Source organism: Prunus persica, chromosome G1, assembly GCF_000346465.2.
Source record: "Prunus persica cultivar Lovell chromosome G1, Prunus_persica_NCBIv2, whole genome shotgun sequence".
Lineage (NCBI taxonomy): Eukaryota > Viridiplantae > Streptophyta > Magnoliopsida > Rosales > Rosaceae > Prunus > Prunus persica.
In genome coordinates this window covers 31,414,109-31,433,957 of record NC_034009.1, presented here as the reverse complement: position 1 = coordinate 31,433,957, position 19,849 = coordinate 31,414,109, and the positions used below count along the sequence as shown (strand labels likewise).

Below are 19,849 nucleotides of genomic sequence, written 5' to 3'. Positions count from 1 at the left end.
GGGGAGGTAGCTACTTTTTTCCTTAATATACCCTAGCACATGATCGGTTGGGCATCGGCATGGGCAGCTCTGAGAGTGAGTCGAGACAGAAAGAATGGTGAAGGTACTAATCAAGCATAATAAGCAGTGGTGGTGGGAAATCTTATCTGCAGGGGCAAAGTGACAATGGCATGGTCGGGACTCGGATGGTTGAGGCAAAAAAGCCGATTGTTTTATTGTGGGCACATGAATATTCAAAAGCGATGGAAAGACAAAGACTAAGAAACTTCATTATTGTATTGTTAGTCGCTCATTTTTATTATTATTGAATTTGAAGGTGACCTTCCTTCCCTCTTGCAGTTGCTTCCATCTCATGCTTCCTTTTCCGAAATTTCCACTTGACTTGATGATGGAACAACCCTTTGCTCATCTCAGTCCACCCAACCCAACTTCCAAGTCAAGTCTCTAATATTTAGTCAGTCAATTGCGGGAGAAAGGGGATATACATTGTTCTCAAACAAAACACATGTAGATAGAAATCAGTCCATTTCCGTCGCTTTGGCATGGACTGGTGCAGGGTTGTAAAAAATAAAAACAAAACTCCACAGATAGATAGAGTGCATTTGTACATGAAATCGCCAATTTTTATGAAATACAACTACTCATTATTTTTTTTAATTCTAAAATAAATTTAATTTTTTTATAAAAAAATCTCTCGCAGACGCAGAAGCTCGTACGAAAAAGCTAGTAATAATGATGGGAGGGAATTAACTTTAATTTTGTAAATATTTTGGGTTGAGTCGTCCGACTCATCATGAAGCAGATAGTTGAATTTCAATTTAAAATGTGCATGTCTTGTGTTTTAATTTTTATTATATATAAAAAACTAAAATCATAAAAAAATAGGATGACATCTTCTGCGATCCTGATTGGAGTATATCGTATTCCATTTGTGGACACAGAGAGAGAAAGAGAGAGACGTTGAGGTATCAATACATAATATAACAAAAAGGCAGAGTCGTGGCACTAATATTATATATTTGATTTAGTTTAGATATTCATATAGATAGATCATATCTTTTTCCCCTCATTTGCACCTTTGTGACTAAACTTATTCATTATAATTTATATGCGCTCGCTCAATACATTCATGTTGTTTTCTTCATGAACCTTCCGGATATTAATAAATTTATGTTGTGGTAAACGTTGAATGATTGCTAGAAAAAAAAGGGCATCTCAAGTCACAAAATGAACATAATTTTCTTTTCCTTTTTTCCTTAGTCGTCATACATATATACCTAAACTCGCAGGCGTACGTTGATTTGAAATTGAAAGTCAATTAATAATACAGCCCTACCTTAATTAAAGGAGCAGTTGAAAGTTAATTATTAATTAATTCAACTGATACTCTTTACAAATCATTTTCTAATCATTTTCAAAGCTTTAAATTATAACTTACGTTACACTTGTGTTCATGGGAGCTTCATTTGCTAATCTCACACATTCATAATTTCATAAATAATTTATATATATATATAAATTTAATGCCCAAAGTACCTTATTATTCAGAATCATTAGTAGAAGTAGGTAAGTCATACAGAGAATAGTTTGAGGCTAGTGTGGTCAATTTGTCAACCAAAACCAGTCCCCCCAACTATAATTGACTTTTAAACTCACTCATCGCTAACTTTCGTACTCGTAATAATGCATTTTAACTTCCCAATTAACCACTGATGACTCAGTTACACTCTCATAACATACCATACGCACCCACCCCAATCATAACCAATTCATAATTCACATAACATACCATACGCACCCACCCCGAGAATCAAGTTTCTCAGCCCCTTACGTAAATTCACCTCAAAGCAAAGCAAAGCAACCTCTCTCTCTCTCTCTCTCTCTCTCTCTCTCTCTCTTACACACACACCTACACACCCACAGAAAAAGAGTGTTGCAGCCTATGCCTTTCTAACTTTTCATATTTGTTATTTGACAGCACCCCATCAACAACCTCTTCAATATCTTTCATACACTTCATATTCAAAAATTCTCTTTCTAAATTCTCTCTAGCTAGAGGAGCTGCCTGCCTCCAACCCAATTCAACATGTCTTTAACTTCTCATCAAACACTTGTGTTTCTTTGGGTTTTCCTTCTCGCTACTGTTTCTTTCCTCGCAACCCCATCCGCCTCTGCGATTAACTCCTTCGTCTTCGGGGGCTGTTCCCAGCAAAAATACCTCCCGGGTTCGCCTTACGAGTCCAAAGTCAACTCGCTCCTCACCTCCCTGGTCAACTCGGCCATGTTCACCACCTACAACAACTTCACCATCCCCGGCTCCTCCTCCCAGGACACAGTCTACGGCCTCTTCCAATGCCGCGGCGACCTCAGCAACAATGACTGCGCCCAATGCGTCGCCCGCTCGGTGAGTCAACTCGGTAACCTATGCCTCAACTCGTGCGGCGGCGCGTTGCAGCTCGAGGGCTGCTTTATCAAGTACGACAATTCGACGTTCTTGGGGGTGGAGGACAAGACCGTGGTGATCAAGAAATGTGGGCAGTCGATTGGGTTTGACTCGGACGTGTTGACCAGGCGCGATGCCGTGCTGGGGTATCTTGGGACCGGAGACGGGACCTACAGGCCGTACAGGGTGAGTGGCTCCGGGAATGTCCAGGGTGTGGCGCAGTGTGTCGGGGACTTGAGTCCGAGCGAGTGCCAGGATTGTCTGTCGGAGGCCATCGCGCAGCTCAAATCAGGCTGTGGGCCCAGCGCGTGGGGGGACATGTTCTTGGCTAAGTGCTACGCGCGCTATTCGCAAGGTGGCTACCACACCAACGGCGGTCATGGTAAGCAGTTTCGCCACCCCGGATGGTGGTTTCCACTTTCTGGGGTTTGGTTATTTTCTCTCTGGTTAAAATGAAAATTAACTTTTTATGTTTTGAAGAATTCGAATTTACCAAGATTCCCATGTAAGTAGTAGTATTACGCGTGAGATACGTCTCTGGATTGGCTATTTTGGTAAATTCATCTTTCTTTTTATGCCCTTTTTTGTGCATGTATAAGAGTGTGTGTGACTACTACTAGAAGAGTGCTGCAATTATAAAAATCCTTGTCACCCTGTTTAATCAGTGAGTAGGGTTTGGTTTGATGTACTTTATTTATGCCTGTGTGTAGAGTGTTTGGTAGTGATTAGAAGTACTTAATTAGTTTTCCAGAGTGGTTAAGTTATTATATTCCTCTGCTTTTGATGGATAATGGATTTTTGCAGTTCTTGAGTCCAGCGATTGCTCGTTGCCTTGCCTTAAAAAGTTCATTCATATTGTGTATGAATATAAACGTGCTTTCTTTTTTCTTTAATTGATAGTTGAGCCATGCAAAGAGAAACAAAAGAAAATTCCATTACTCAAGTAATTGGACTTTTTCTTGTGTAACAAAAAAGCTATTTCAAAAGCTCATAGTTGTAATAATTTGTGCATCTCAATTGGGACAAAGAGACCCCCACTTTGAATTTCTGCCTCATCAGGAATTCATAAAAGGAATCCAATACCATGGCGCTAGTGGTATCCAAAAGTTTTGTTCTCAGTGCTTGAATCTGATGAGATAACAAAAAACAGAGCCTCCTTATATTAAAATTACCACATTGGTGAAAATCAAGTATCAATCAAACACTGCATAATCTGTTTAGGCTTGAAAGAAACAGATTACACTTAGTAATATCAAAATTTTAAATTAAGGTTGGATCAAATCACCATATTCATTCATTCATTCATAATTCAGTTTTTATTATTGACTGCTACTTTATTCTGTTTGCTGTGCATAAAGATAAAGTGATGGTATCTTTTTCTTATGGTTTGATGTTTTTCTGCTTCAGATTATCACAACGATGATGATGATGATGATGATGATGATGAGCTCGAGAAGACACTTGCAATATTGATTGGAGTCATAGCAGGGGTTGCACTGCTCGTCGTGTTTCTTTCTTACTTCAGAAAGTATTTGTGCGAGGAGGAAAAATGTACAGTATATATTCTCTTTCTCTGCTCTCTAATCCCACTCAATGTCTATACCCCCAACAACCATGCACTGTTATCCGCAATCACGTATATATACACCGTCAAAACTCTTACACTTCTTTTATATATTAATTCTTTTGCAGGTGGTAAATAAATTACAGCAGCTGTTTCTTTCTACCCCTGGTAATTTCATTTGGCTTTCGGTGGCTCCTTTTTTGCTTCAATTCTAAGTTGTTGGCCCCAGCTTTTGTCCTCCCTCCCCTCCATGGCTATTTGAAGTTTCTTTCTGGCACATTTCCTTTTGTAAAGAAGAAGCATTGCGAGGGTAGATAGAAAGATGTATATGGATAAAGCCATAAAGGTACCTTGAAACAAGTGAAATCAAACTTTGATGAATAAGAAGAAAAGGCACAAAGATTCCTTACTCCTTGCACCCACACAGTTCCATTCCACTTAACTAGTCTTGACAAATTTAATTAGATTGTTTTACAAATAATGTGTAGAAACATCATAGATTTGTGTGGAAAAAGTACACTTTGTGATGCTTTTCTTTCTTTATTGTCTTTGTTGGGTGTTATGAAACTTTTGATAACTTTATATATGGAGTGGGATGGGAAACTTTTGATTTTAATCAAAAATTAAATTGTGACATGTTCATCTAATTTCATGCGAATTCAAAGTCCATTTGTTCTGTAATTCCAGTCTTCAATCTCATTGCAGCTGGTATGATTTTGTACGTTTTTGTTTTTGGTTCTTTGTTAGGTGAAGTTAGCTATATATATATGAATGAGAGATTAAGCAGTAGAATATCGTGTAGCTTTTCATCTAACCAAAGTAACTTTGTGCATATTTGACTTTGGTGCCTAACATTCAAGAACATAGAATTGGTAAAAAGAAGCTAGTATTGGATATCGAAGATGCTAATTTAATGATGATCCTAACAATGATTAAGGCAAGGTTCACTGATATATATAATATGCTTTTAAAGGCACAACTGGCATGGATTTAATTCATCAACCTTCTCTCTCATCCATTATCCCTTTGCTTTTAGCCCAGCCTAGGAGTTATCATTTCTGCCCCAATTTACTTTGGATAATTTTATGAAGCTTCCTATATCTCAACCGTTTCTGCCCCATATAATATGCATATGCAGAGAATGTATTTCGAAGCCATTGCCGTCTGATTTCATCAAGGATGTTCTTATTGCGTTTGATTCTTAATATAATATCGTACTAGTTTCTTTAAAGAAATTATGAGTGCGCACAAAATGCGAGTTTTAAATATAATTTATTTAAACTAACAAATGAATAAAGGAGAGTAGTAGATATGGTGACCCTGAATATGGGGAGAAAGATGACAAGATGCATGACAAACAAAGGGGGCGGATTAGAATCGTTTTGAATTGTAAGGGGCAGCCTGCAGCAGACTAGATTAATCAATCAAGTGGACCTTTATATTGCCTGAAAATTAAGCAGAGCATCTTCTACGCAAACATGTACAACATTTTCACCCTCTGTCCGTTCCACGAGGCATATTTGCAAGTTTCTTTTCTTTTCTTTTCATTTTTAATTGTTAATTGTTGGGCTCGTTCAAAGTGATGTGTCACGGATGCGACAAAAGGGTACTAAACAACTGCTCTGTGTATGTAATATGAAAATGACAACGAAGCTGCCAGAAACCCCATTTCAATGATGTTCGTTCTAAAACTGTATTCTCTCTCTCTCTCTCTATATATATATATATATGTTAGTATTGATTTTGTGATTTGCATTTCCTAGAGACAAATTAGACTAAGTATATATGATAAAGTAGTTGTGAACTTGTGATGGTGGCTGTCAAAATTCCAAGATATGCTTTGAAGCCTTATATGTCAACCAACGATCACTAAGGTAAATTCTTCATTCAATCATGCATCCTCATTGTATTATTTCAAGCATTATTTCAAACTCAAAATCTGATTAACATTTTGATTCAGAAGACTTTTTATTTTAAGAAAAATTAATTTATTTTATAAATTGTTTTCTAGTTTTGAACATTAAAAATCTTCTTTGATTGAAAATCAATTAGTCTGATTTTGAAAAATTAATATGTTGATTAGGAAGTAATTGATCTTGTTTCCAATTTTGAAAACCCTTATAAAAAGCAAGGTTTGGTTTTCATTCGTTCAACAACTTTCAACGATTAGAGTACTTCTTGAGTTTTCATATTCACAAAAGAAAGTTGATGTGCTTTATTTTACAGAAGGATAAATCATCAAGAGTAAGATTATCTTGGTAATTATCTTTGTATTCATATTGCATTCATTTGTATGTTCGGTGACTCATATGGTTGAGAGCACCCGTTGTGGCAGTTTTTCTCCGGTGAGCTTGAATCGATCGTTACTAGTATTAAATTCAACATAAGCAGAGCTGGAAGAACTCCGGCGAGCTTGAAGCAATCGTGACCAATATTGCGTTCAACATAAGAAATGTCGAAAGATCATCCCACGAGAAGTTGAGTTACGAAGAAGTTGGTACGTTGTCTAGAGTGTCTAGGACAAGTTTGTATACTTCTTATAATCATCGTTCTATAGTGAATTTGCCTTGGACTATCAGGTTCCGTGAATTTTCCCCAAATGTGGGGTTTTACCACGTAAAATAATTTGTGTTTTTATCTATTTTTACATTCTATACTATAGAGGATTGATACATATCAATCCTTTTGACGTGTTTTTATATATCAATGTATGTATCAATCCTTTTGACGTGTTTTTATATATTAATGTATTACTCTTAACTATTCAAAATGTAGACTTTACTCTTTTAGTGTTTTAAGTCATTCTATAGGTATTTTCAATATATATACACACGCTTACATACATAGTCTTTTCTTATGGGGGTCTTTATGACTTCAAAAGGCAACGAAAGAAAAAACAAGTAAGAAATGGCCTTGTGATGCAGTATTATTTCAATATGGCAACAGGGAAGACAAGGGCTTTGGGTTGGTATGAGACTTCCCATTATTATATCCATATCCAAAACATGTACTAATAAACTTGAACCTGGTTGGGCCAAACGACTAAACTTGGGTTGGGTAAATTGGGTTATTGGGTTATTGGGTTATTCGTATCCATAACACAAAACATGGGTTGGGCCAAATGACTAAAAAAAGCACCATAGAAGACTTGGGGCCTGGGAAAAAGGTCTCCACCTGTATCACGAATGTCCACCAGTCCAAGTAACAAGTCTGCCACATGTCGGCCTTCCACCGCACCTCCTAAACATCAATCAACCGACTTTATCGAGAAATATTACTTTTTTCCTGTCCTCCATAAATAGCGCTGAGAGAGAAGAAGGCGAGAAAGTCCTTAATCACGAAGCAAAGAATTTCTTCGTTCAATCCCAAACCCAACCGAAACCAAGCAACTGAGATCCGATGGCTTTGGAGTGGGTTGTGCTAGGATACGCCGCGGCTGCAGAGGCCATCATGGTCCTGCTCCTGACGCTCCCGGGCCTCGACGGCCTCCGCAAGGGCCTCGTCGCCGTCACCCGCAATCTCCTGAAACCGTTTCTGTCGGTGGTGCCGTTTTGCCTCTTCTTGCTGATGGACATCTACTGGAAGTACGAGACTCGGCCGAGTTGCGAGGGCGACTCGTGCACTCCCTCTGAGCACCTCCGCCACCAGAAGTCGATCATGAAGAGCCAGCGCAATGCGCTCTTGATCGCGTCCGCCTTGATCTTCTACTGGCTTCTCTACACCGTCACCCACCTCGTCATCCGCATCGAGCATTTGAACCAGCGCGTCGAACGCTTGAAGAATCGCGACTGAGTCGACTCGATAAGTTTTAGTTGTTGTTAGATCTTAGATGTGGAGCTCTGAGGTTTATTTTGTGTTTGTGGTGGAGACATTATTATTGGGTTGACTACAGTTCTTTTTTAATCGGATTTTGAAATTTCTGTTGCTATGTGTCCGTGAATTTGGAAATTAGGGATTTTTGTGTGTGTGAATTTGTGGAAATTTGCCCTATAATTATGTATTATTGATCTTTGAGTTTTAGGGTATGTGGTGCTTATATATCCAACTAGTTGTCCTGTACATTGGTTCGGATTAATATGCATCTGGGTTTGTGAGATTTAATTTGGGATTATGCTTGATACATAGGCTATTTAGGTATTGATAGTGAACAACAACAGTCTGGGACTGATCCCTTTTCTGTTATAAATGTTGGTGTAGATTATTAGCAGTTAAGGTGCCATAGATTAAGCAAGCACAATCAATTTGAGACTGCTTCAAGTTACAACTTACCGGCAGGCTTTTCTGTTTTTATGTCTGCATAATAACATTCTATGCCTGGGTCTTGGCTGTGTTAACTCACTCTCTGCGTCTCTGCTTACATCTTAGCCTCTCAACTTGAGAATTATGTTGGTTTTATTTCAATCTTTAAGCTGTATGTACTGATGGGGAGAAACTTAGGTGCAACCGGTTCCTGCATCTGGAATAGGGAAGTTTTCCTTGTGCTGATGGGAGGAAAATGTCATAACATGTAGGGCAATATAGATCTAGAAAGAGGCCTCTGATTCCAAAGCTCGGCCTCCTGCTAAGCAGAGAGGCCAATCATACTAATCTGGCTGGTTGCTTAGGGGAGAAAAAGGGGTTTTTGCAGTCTAAGACTAAGGCAGCGGTTGATTGTGTTGGTCATGCAACAGGTCATTGTACATTGTATTGATCTTGTAAACCTGGAGCCTAGAGGTAATCCTCTCCATTTGTACGGAGTTGGAGAAGGTTGGTTTCGCTGCGGCTTGTCTGGAAAGTGGAAAGCCATTCTTTTCAAAATAACATTTGTATGCAGTTGCTTTGTTACTCATTTGTGTCTGGTTAGAGCTTGTTCGTTTGTCATAGGTTATGCTCTTAGCTATCCTGGCTTGGCCTGGATTAATATTTGAAACAGATTATGCTCTTAGATATCCAGGTTTGGCCTGTATTGGAGGAGGAAGGCTAGTTAGACATCACAGGAAGTCATGTATCGAGGATTGTAAAATTCTGAGTCAATCCTTATTGTTGGTGTATAATATGGTTAATAATTGTAATGGGAGTATATATTTTCACTGGAAGTTATGTATCGAGGAACAGATATTGCAAGACATCATGTATTTGCAGTGCGGATTGCAGATCACTATTGGCTGGGGTGGCTACCTAAAGTTCAACGTGGATGCTTTGCTAATTTTGCTCACCTTGACAATGATAATGAGGTCGAAAATGTCCTGCGAATTCTTATCGACCTAGACCTCATCTGCGTTAGCTAATAACACAAAGCTCCAATATGGTTTCTTTTGTTTTAAAGGTGTTGGGGTGAGTGACTGAACTATTAAGGCGCAAGGAGGTGCAGCTGCATCTCCTTTCGCTAGAAAAACCATTGTTGGTGTTTCAAATTACCTTATTTCCATTTTCAGCATTTAAGTAAATGTCTTTGTCTTTTTACTTTCATTTATTTTTATATTACTCAATTTACTTAAGTTTACAGTGAAAATAAGGAAGTATTCCCTATTTGGATTCAAATAAAATTACTAGAAAATCAAATTCCCACCAAATCAAAATATGAAATATCGGTTTTAGTGTAAAATACAATTTAGGCTAAAAATGATGGCTCATTAAGTAAATATATACTTTGATGTGTATGGAATAAAAGCCGTCAAAAATTATCTTGAAAAAATAATTATTTAAAAAAATCATTTTTCATACTTAGTCAATATTTTTACATAAAACAATTTGTCATGTATGATATGAATGTATGAAGGGACTTAAGGTCAATTTAGGTAAAAATCTTTAGATGTTCAATCCACAAAGAGTTTTTATCCTTTTAAAATTGCACATATACTAAAAAAATTCTGGATCCGTCCGTACGTCAAACTTGTTGAGACTCTACCAAGCTGGATCCATTTATCGTTTGTCAAAGTAAACATTTTATTAAATTTTATTGCTTTGGTGATGATTCCAGAGGCGAGGCCGTGCAGGCCGTGTGCAGCCTGGAGTTTGTTACAGACTATATCCAAAAATGATCCATGATGCAATGCTCCAATATCAGTTACCTGAAATTCTCCTAACACCTTTGCAAGAGCTATGCCTCCACATCAAAAGTTTGCAGCTTGGAGCTGTTGGGTCTTTTTTGGCTAAGGCACTTCAGCCACCAGATCCTCATGCTGCTCAAAATGCAATCGAACTTCTCAAAACCATTGGAGCTTTAGATGACATGGAGGGGCTTACTCCACTTGGTATGTATCAGTTATGCAAGTCTCTACTGAATATCAGCTCTGGTAGTTGACTGACAAATCTTACATGACAGGTCACCATCTTTGCACACTACCATTGGATCCAAACATTGGGAAGATGCTTCTAATGGGTTCTATCTTTCAATGCCTGAATCCTGCCTTAACAATTGCAGCTGCCCTTGCTCATCGTGACCCTTTTGTCCTACCAATAAATAAGAAAGAGGATGTTGATGCTGCAAAACGATCCTTTGCTGGTGATTCATTCAGGTAAAGCTCATTAAGCTGAGCCGCATTGCTGAATTTTACAAGGTTTATCTTGTTCCTCTTGCTTATTTTATTATATTTTTAAAATTTTAAAAAACCTCTCCCCAAAAAATTTCATCGGTACAGGTCTATGCTGACGAAATTTATCAGATTAAATATTTTTTTTAAACAGTATAGTCGCGTGGCTATACTATTTATATATAAACAAAAGGACGCGCCCATCGCCTAGGTGCTAGGTGTCACAAAAATAAAGCTGAACAGCTATACTTTTTATAAATATAAATAATATATATTTATAAATAAAAATGCTGAGAATTATGTGTATAATATGTGAATTTTGTGTCTTATTGAAATTTTTGTAAAAAAACATGTGTATTAAACATGAGAAATACGTGTGTACATGTATAATACATTATTAAACGTGAAAGTGCTAAAACCTTTATACAAGTAATAACTTTGAAAAAGTAAAAAATCAAAAGGGCGAAATAAAGACTCCAATAATGGGGTAATAGTAATGGATAGGGCTCTTGGGCTATGGAGAAAATTTAATTAAGACACCCAAAAGATTTCACAAAAGACTTAATAAATAGAAATTAATTATTTTGGGAACTTTTTCTTAATTATTAAATTAAAATTAAAATATAATTACTAATTATAGTAATTCAAAAAGGCTAAGATATTACTTAATTACATATATTAAATTAAAGAAGCATGCCAAAAAACAAAAGTAAAGAAACTAATTATATATTTTTAAAATTACAAAAAAAAAAAAAAAATTATACCGACGAAATTTCATCGACACAGGTCTATGTATGAGAAATTTCTAGGATTAAATATTTTTTTTTTAAAGTATAGTCGGCCGACTATACTATTTATAGATTTAAAAAAGGACGCGCCCAGCACGTAGGTGCCACATGTCATGAAAGTAACGTCACGGGACTATACTATTTTTTAAAAGAATTAGGAAAAACGAGTATAGCTGATCGGCTATACTATTTGTTAAAAAAATTCACAAAAAATACATATAGCTGGGCGGCTACACTATTATATAATATATATATATATATCTAGACCCAACCAGCGCCTATGGGCCACGTGTCAAAACGTAGCGCAGTGCGGCTATACTATTTTTTAAACAAAATTAAAAAACACGTATAGCCCAACAACTATACTATTTTTTAAAAAAAATATTAGGGAAAAACTAAGTATCGCCATCCAGCTATACCTTTTTAAAATATATATTATTTTTATTCAATAATATGTGAGAATTTTGTGTGTATTATTGAAACTTCTGTAAAAAAAAAAAAAACATGTGTATTAACGGGTATAGTTGCCCGGCTATACTATTTTTTTTTTAAAATTAGGGGAAAACTGTGTATAGCCGTCCGGCTATACCTTTAAAAAAATATATTATTTTTATTCAATAATATGTTAGAATTTTGTGTGTCTTATTGAAATTTTTGTAAAAAACATATGTATTAAACATGAGAAATACATGTATAATATATTATTAAACGTAAAAGTGCTAAAATATTTATACTGGTAATAACTGTAAGTAAAAAATCAAGAAGGCGAAATAGAGACTCGAGTAATGGCGTAATAGTAATGGATTGGGCTCTTGGGCTTGGAGAAATTTAATTAAGACACCCAAATGATTTCACAATAGACTTAATAAATAGAAATAAATTATTTTATTCACTTTTTCTTTAATATTTTTTATATCAAATAATAATTAAAATATAATTACTAATTAAAGTAATTTAAAAAGTCTAAGATCTTACTTAATTACATATATTAAATTAAAGAAGCATGCCAAAAAACAAAAGTAAAGAAATTAAATTTATATTTTTCAAATTAAAAAAAAAAACCTTTCCCGACGAAATTTCGTCGGCACATGGCTATACCGGCGAAATTTCCTGAATTAAATATTCTTTTTTAAGGTATAGCCGCCCGGCTATACTATTTTTTAAAAAAAAATAGATATTCGTTTTTAAGGTCTAGCCGCCCGGCTATACCATTAATATATATAAAAAAGGACGCACCACCATTTAGGTGCCACGTGTCACACAAGTAAAGCCCAACAGCTATACTATTTTTTAAAAAATTACTAAAAACTATTGCTTAAAAAAATAAAAAAATCTAGTATAGCCGGCCGGCTATACTATCTAGCGCCTGTGCGCCACGTGTCAGAAAGTAAAGCCGTGCAGCTATAATATTTTTTAAAACAAAATTAGAAAAAAGGAGTATATATATATATTTTTAAAAAAATAATTAAAAACTGAATATAGCCGTGCGGTTGTTTATTTTGGTCAAGGATCTACAAAGCTTGGTTGTATTATTAGCCTCTGGGTTGATTTTGAAGGTGATCAATAGTGTGATTTTGTTCTTTATAGGTTATTATGGTCAAGTTGAAATTATGTAATTGCAGGGTTCAAATGTCTTGCATTATAGTAATTTTATGGCTTTTGGATTGAATGAAGCACTCAACCCGTTATCTTTTATAGTATTATATGTGTAATTGCATGTTGAAAATTGAAAAGTAAATCAGAAATTGAACTTGGTTTGTTGCTATAGGGAGGAAGATCAAAGGAAAAATAACTGGAATAATCAATATAAAAACCCCCAGTCTGCTCATCCATCTGGAGCCTCCTTCTTCAATATGAATCACAGTTAGGCAGTTATCCAATTGCTTCAGTATAAACCGGGTGACGATGAAATATTGCAACATGAGTTAAGAAAATTTGAAAAAATTAAACTGACATCTGATTGGCCAAAGGGCCAAAAAAACAATAAAGAGAAAACTTGCACAAGGCTAAATAAAAAGAGATTTTCTATTTAAACCCCACATTTCTCTTTGTTCACCCAAATACTTAAATAATTAAGCTGTAAGTTTTATTATTGTGTAAAAAGATAAAAAAAGTCATCCAACTTAATAATTAACCCTAGTACATCTATACACACCACACACACCCCACCACTCTTCATATTAAGTTTTAGAAACTTCCTTTCAACTTCCTGTTTACAAACTCTCTCTATCTCTCTCTCTCTCTCTCTCTCTCTCTCTCTCTCTCTCTCTCAACAATACCCAAGTGTTAGAATTCCAGTTACAGTTCTTGGAGAGAGGTAAATCTGTTCTCTTTCTCTAGAAAGTATTAAATTTCGGATTTGGGGTTTCATTTGTTTGTGTTTTTTTTTTTGCTGGGAACAAAGAAAATTATGGGGTTTAAATAGAAAATCTCTTTTAGTTCTTATTTTTTCAGTTTATGGTGTATTTAAGGGTAGTTTAGAAAGATAGTTGAGTTTTCTTAGAAATTGTAAAAATTTAAATTAAAAACTGGAGTGAACTAAAAGAAGTGTGGGGTTTAAATAGAAAATCTAAATAAAAATTGCATTTTAAATATTAATTAAATAAATACATTGACAAGGATTTCACACAAAAAAGAAGTAAAAATAATAATACATCGACGGGGACGGAATCCCGGCCGTTAAGGACGAAATGCCGTTTGGCGGGGAAAATTAGACAATGAACCGCGGCTGAGCGAAGTCAACAAGAACGGAACTATCCAAGCAACTCCTGCTCTTATAATTCTTGATTGTTAATTCCTAATCCAATCCAATTGACCACGACTTTTTCCTTCCTTCATCAAACCCCTATTCCCTTGATCAAGAAACCCCCTTATAACCCTAATATCATTTTCCGGTTCTGCTTCATATATCAAACCTCTGGTTTTAGCTTCTCTCCTTGTGTCTGTTTGAACACCTTGCCGAATTAACATCAAGATGGGTGACAAGTTCAAGGAATTCATCAAGAATCCCTTCTCGTCTTCATCCTCTGGTAAATTCAAGGGCCAAGGTAGAGTCTTGGGGTCGTCTTCATCAGGTCCCGCTAATTCGGCCCTCCTCCGCCAATCGCAGGCTCCCCAATCCAAGCCCAAGCCCAACCCCGTTTCAAATTCAAATTCAAATTCTAGTTCATCGGCTGCCTCGCCAAATCCCAAGCCTTCGCCTCAGAAAACACAGAATCTTGATCAGAACAAGCCGGAGTTTTCGAATAATTCCAAGCCTAATCGCAAAGAAAATGGGTTTGATCCATTTGACTCTCTGATCACTCCGGGGAAGAGATCCCAAAATGGGTATACGCTAAATGTCTACGAATGTCCAATCTGCGGCCAATCTTTTAGGTCAGAAGACGAAGTCTCCGTACATGTTGATACCTGTGTTAATACTTCGGTGGACAATAAAAGTGCAGAGGGTCTTGGTGTTTCAGGGTCGGAGGATATCGGGGTTGGGTCGTCTCGGAGTGAATTGGAAGCTCGCATTGGCACCTTTGCCTCAGGAAATCCGGCTACAGGATCGGTGGAGGTTGTTCTTAGGCTGTTGAGGAATATAGTTAAGGAACCGGAGAACGTGAAGTTCAGAAAGATTCGGATGAGTAATCCAAAGATAAGGGAGGCCATTGGTGAGGTTGTGGGAGGCATTGAGTTGCTGGAGTTTGTGGGGTTTGAATTGAAAGAGGAGGAAGGGGAGATGTGGGCAATGATGGAGGTCCCTTCGGAGGAACAAATTAGTTTGATGAAAAATGGAATAGCGTTACTGGAACCACCAAAGGTACAAGAACTTCAAAAGATCGAAAATTCTCCATCAATTGATACACCTAAGGTGGATGAACAGATTGAACCAAAGAAGGTCGACCGCCAGGTATGTTAACCGTTGATGGTGTTCACTTGTTCATCTTTATTTTGTCCTTTATGGCAGTAATTAATGATCATCTACTTTATATGCCTCGACATATCTTCCCTGAAAGTTATAAATTTATGTATGAAATGTAAGAAACACTTAGTTGAGCGTTGGTACTATTGGCCACAAGCTAAAATTTATGAAATATTTTATAGTTCGTCCCATTCACCAGGTATGAGGATTGCATTTTCATTTTCAAAGAAAATCAAAGCACACTCCGGAAGAATTGGATATTATTGTATGTTAAATTTTAGATCAGAATATCGTTAGAAAAATCCAGTTAAATGATGGGAAAAGCACTGCAGCCAACAACTCAAGTTAGATGATGATATTACCATGCTGGAAAGACTGATGGTCACAATTAGCTCATCTACTTTGCACAGACAACCTGTTCTCGTCCAATGTCCTTATTAAGTTTTTTTGTTTCCGAATTTGTGGCAACCTTTCAAATGATTAAACTGGTTACACTGAACTCCATTCTAAGTGTGTTCTGTGTAATAACCTTAAAAGCTTCCTTTATTTTGTATTACCATTGTTTAGTGCTTCCTGTTATAGTATTTATGTCTCATCCATTCTCTTTCAATTAACTACTTCTGATTCTCTTAAATTTTTGGTTGTTCAGACCAAGGTCTTCTTTTCTGTCTCTGAAAGTGTAGCAGCAAGAATTGAGCTACCAGAATCTTTCTATAACCTGTCAGCTATGGAACTAAAAAGAGAAGCTGAAACGAGAAAGAAGAAGATTGAAGATTCGCAGATGTTGATCCCAAGGTCATACAAGGAAAAGCAGGCAAAAGCTGCTAAAAACAGGTACAGAAGAACTGTTGTCCGGATCCAGTTTCCTGATGGAGTGGTGCTCCAGGGTGTTTTTTCTCCTTGGGAGTCAACTAGCTCTCTATATGAGGTTAGTCTTTCACCATTCTCCTAATGTTTTAATTAGTTGTCTTTGATTCTATGAGTGTAGTTTAGATTTATAACAGGGTGAAAATGAATATGCTGTAAGTACCATACATGTAAATATATAGATATGTTGTTTCTAGTTCTTTTCTGAACAAGTGACATAATTTGAAATACAGTTGTGGTTCTTTTCATAAGAATTACTAATTCCTATTTCCCCATAGCTTCTCCCTTGGTTTATTAAAACTGCCTGCTATAAAACCATTCTTCTTTTTTTTTTTTAAGAAACAAAAATCGTATTATTTGTCAACAACTATAGAAATCTACATTTTGACCAGATTTTTAATATTATGTATTATCCTGCAGATTATGATTAGTCTTTGATGTATGAATGGATGTAGTCTTCGACGTTTAAGACAAGTTTGGTTAGAAAACTATAATGTATTCAGCCCCAAATAAGGGGAAAACAATGAAGACACAAAGAAAAGGATATGTTATAATCAATTGGCTTCAAAGTTAATATTTACTTTTGCGTTTACTAAGTTAAAAAGTTTTTCTTTTTAATTTTTGCTTGGTCTTGATGAACCAGTATGTGAGCTCGGCATTGAAAGAGCCTAGTTTGGAATTTGAGCTGTTAAATCCTGTAGCTATCAAACGGCGGGTGATCCCTCATTTTCCTAGAGCAGGGGAGAAAGCTGCAACACTAGCTGATGAGGATTTGGTCCCCTCAGCTCTTGTCAAGTTTAAACCTATTGAAACCGATTCTGTTGTTTTCACGGGGCTGTGTAATGAACTCCTTGAGATTAGTGAACCACTTACAAGTGGTTCAGCTGTTGCTCCTGTATAAGCTTTGTAGCTGCATATATCCCCCTGTGCTGCAGCCCTGAGACATGATTCTATAGTTTCCATTCTTGGTATGAACCTCTCAGCATCTTCATATCATATGCTTCTCCCACTCATACTGTTATTTTCAACCAGATTGTATTTGGAGATCAATTTTTCACCTTATACCACCAGACCTGACCACACATTTGATGAAGTATGTATTTTCTGTGATCTTGATTTGTGCATGACCAAATACCAAAATGTCTGTACGATGAATTTGATCATTTTAATCTTGATGAAGTCATTATTTGGTGTTAATTTTTATTTTTATCATTCATATTTGTTTCCAGAAAACGAAACACGCAATGCAACAGCCCTTATGACTTGAATGAATCTTAAATACGCATAGTGCTTCTGTCTCTCTACTGCCATCCTGCAACAGCTTCAAAAAGAATTCCATTCTTCTTTTTAATTTGTCTTCCGCACATACACATTTTCACTGAAACTTTGACAGTGGAACTCTTACAACTTTTCTTTGATTCCTTTTTTACATGTTTTATATTGGGAGAAAACCATAAAAATATTCAGAAGTCAAGTCAGACAGACCCCATAAACATGTCGAATGAAGTGCAGCAGTTGATGTTCTTCTTTTTAAATTACTTAAGTTTTATTACTCTATGTCTCTGACTAGAAAAGAAAGAAATAAAATAAAACACACAGACCATTAGTCCATTTTATGTGTAAACAAGCCCCTTAAAACGCATAGATTACGAGGTGCTGTTCTCAACTATTATCTCAGTAAATAAACATGTTTCTCTTCGAATTTCCAGAACACCCTTTCCACCACCCACCCTCTTTACCCAAAACAAAGAAATTAAAAGAAAAGAAAAAAAAAACAGGAAGATGTTTCTTCTATTCTTTTCTATGAATAATAATTTTTTTTTTAAAAAGACATGAAACAAAAAGTTACACTCATCAAATTTTGCTATCCATTCATTGCTAATGACTACCTGTTCACAGAATTGCAATGACGCATGTCCTTAAGTCATGAGCATGACTGATGAGCTGATGAACAAGAAAGCACATCACATGGAAAATCTTGTTTGGATCTCAAAAACTCCAAAAAACATATCTAAAACGAGGAACGAAAGCTTTGCACATGTGATTGTGAATGTGATTGTGATTGTGGTGATGGGAGGGAGACATGGGTCCATTGTCATTGTCCATCAACAACAGCATGCATTATGCATGCAACTTCTTCAAAAAGATTATGGGGCGTTTGGTATCCTGTTCAAACAAGGAATTCAAAAATTTTGATTTTTCTTAAAAACAAGGAGTTCTTAAATCTATTTTTAAGTTTCAAAAACTTGTTTGATATGCAATTTGAAAACTGTTTTCAAATCTTAAAAATTTGAGAACTTGTGGGTTGTTAGAAAAAAAACTAAAAACACAGATATTTTATGTTTTTAATAATTAGAGTATTTTTTAGTTGTTCTTGAGTTTGAGTTTTCAAAAATATGGTTACCAAACAGGTTTTCTTTGTTTTGGACTCAAATTTTATTTTTGAGTTTTAAATGTTGTATTCAAGTTGAATACCAAACAGACCCTTAATTTTCTTTCTGATTCAAGTTAAAGCATCCAAAAACAAGACCCCAAAATCAAAATCCCCCTTTCAATTCAATTATTATCGTGCCTTGAACATGGTGTGCTTTCTTCGGCACAAGACAAGACAACTAGTACTCTCTTCACTCAGTAACTTTCTTGGTCACCCAGCACTCAATCAGCTATATATAATACAAAATCAGTTAAAAACATAAAGCATCCCACTCTCCTCTTCACCAACTATTGAGTGAGAATTACAAGTGAAAAAAAAAGAAGGTAAATTAATGCACCTAGACTAGTTGTTGAGATATGCATGGTGATGGTGTCAAATGAAATGTGGTCCTGCTGCTGCTAATCTATCACTTCATTATCATTATCACCATTTCCAAATGCTTATTTTTTCTTTCTCCTTTGCTTTGCTTGCTAGGACAAAAAGAGTAATAATAATATTCCTTTCATCTTCTCCTTCTTCTTTCTTGCTTTCTTTCCACTGTTGTTTCACACTCAATTGGTACTCGCTTGCCTGTAAACTCCACTTCCCATTAGCGACAGGCGACAGCTGACGCACAAACGCAAACAACCGGAAAAACAACCCTAAACCCTAAAAAGAGATACCAACCATCATTTATCATTTGTACGTAGATTAATGATGGCTTATGCGTCATTTAATGTTCATTGACAATTTGACATGAGGCTACGGAGCTTGGATTGGAAGATAATATTTTGATTATTCTATTTCTCATATAAAACCAAAAGATCTATGTCATAATGTCATAATGTCATAATGTCATGATGAGAGATTAAGGTCTTTTCATGTTATCATGCACACCCATATTATATATATGTTTTGTTTCAAATATGAAGACCCAATATTTTTTCTATTGCAAATGTGTATATTTGAAATTAAACTATGAATCCGCCATTTATATATATATATATATATATATATATATATACAGAGAGCTTCCATTGAGGGATCCCTCAAATAAGCTTATTTGAGGGACACCCCTTGTAGGCCCCACTCCGGATTGTATTTCACTAATCCAAACCGTCTATTTTGTAGATACTCATTCAAAGATCATCTCTACAAAAAATCACTTGAATCCGATATCATGTGACCACTCAATTGAGTTATTGAAATTTTAGTACTTTTCTTAAAGCACCGTGTTCATTGATTTTGTAAGACACAATTGGATGTCGAAACGGTTTCCGATTTGTCTAATTTTTTGTAAGGATGATCTATGAATGAATACCTAAAAAATAGATGGTTTCGATTATTGGGAAAAGAAT

At 36.0% G+C, this 19,849-nt stretch overlaps 3 protein-coding genes and 1 long non-coding RNA gene across 4 annotated transcripts; all 4 read left to right on the top strand.

Annotated features, from left to right (window-relative positions):
- Window positions 1,763–4,654, top strand: LOC18792464 (cysteine-rich repeat secretory protein 12). The gene is made up of 3 exons (XM_007223140.2): window positions 1,763–2,825; window positions 3,851–3,994; window positions 4,136–4,654. Exons 1-3 carry the CDS (start codon window positions 2,087–2,089, stop codon window positions 4,144–4,146), a joined length of 894 nt encoding a protein of 297 aa, XP_007223202.1. The 5' UTR covers window positions 1,763–2,086; the 3' UTR covers window positions 4,147–4,654.
- Window positions 5,698–6,767, top strand: LOC109946697. Its single transcript, XR_002269788.1, has 2 exons — window positions 5,698–5,881; window positions 6,343–6,767. It is a non-coding gene; the product is annotated as an uncharacterized LOC109946697 (long non-coding RNA).
- Window positions 7,289–8,108, top strand: LOC18789142. The gene has a single exon (XM_007226053.2). The coding sequence runs from the start codon at window positions 7,407–7,409 to the stop codon at window positions 7,797–7,799; it is 393 nt and encodes a 130-aa protein (XP_007226115.1). The 5' UTR covers window positions 7,289–7,406; the 3' UTR covers window positions 7,800–8,108.
- LOC18789691 (plant UBX domain-containing protein 2) lies at window positions 13,903–17,275 on the top strand. The gene is made up of 3 exons (XM_007222595.2): window positions 13,903–15,199; window positions 15,861–16,139; window positions 16,722–17,275. The coding sequence occupies exons 1-3, from the start codon at window positions 14,282–14,284 to the stop codon at window positions 16,977–16,979; spliced, it is 1,455 nt and encodes a 484-aa protein (XP_007222657.1). The 5' UTR covers window positions 13,903–14,281; the 3' UTR covers window positions 16,980–17,275.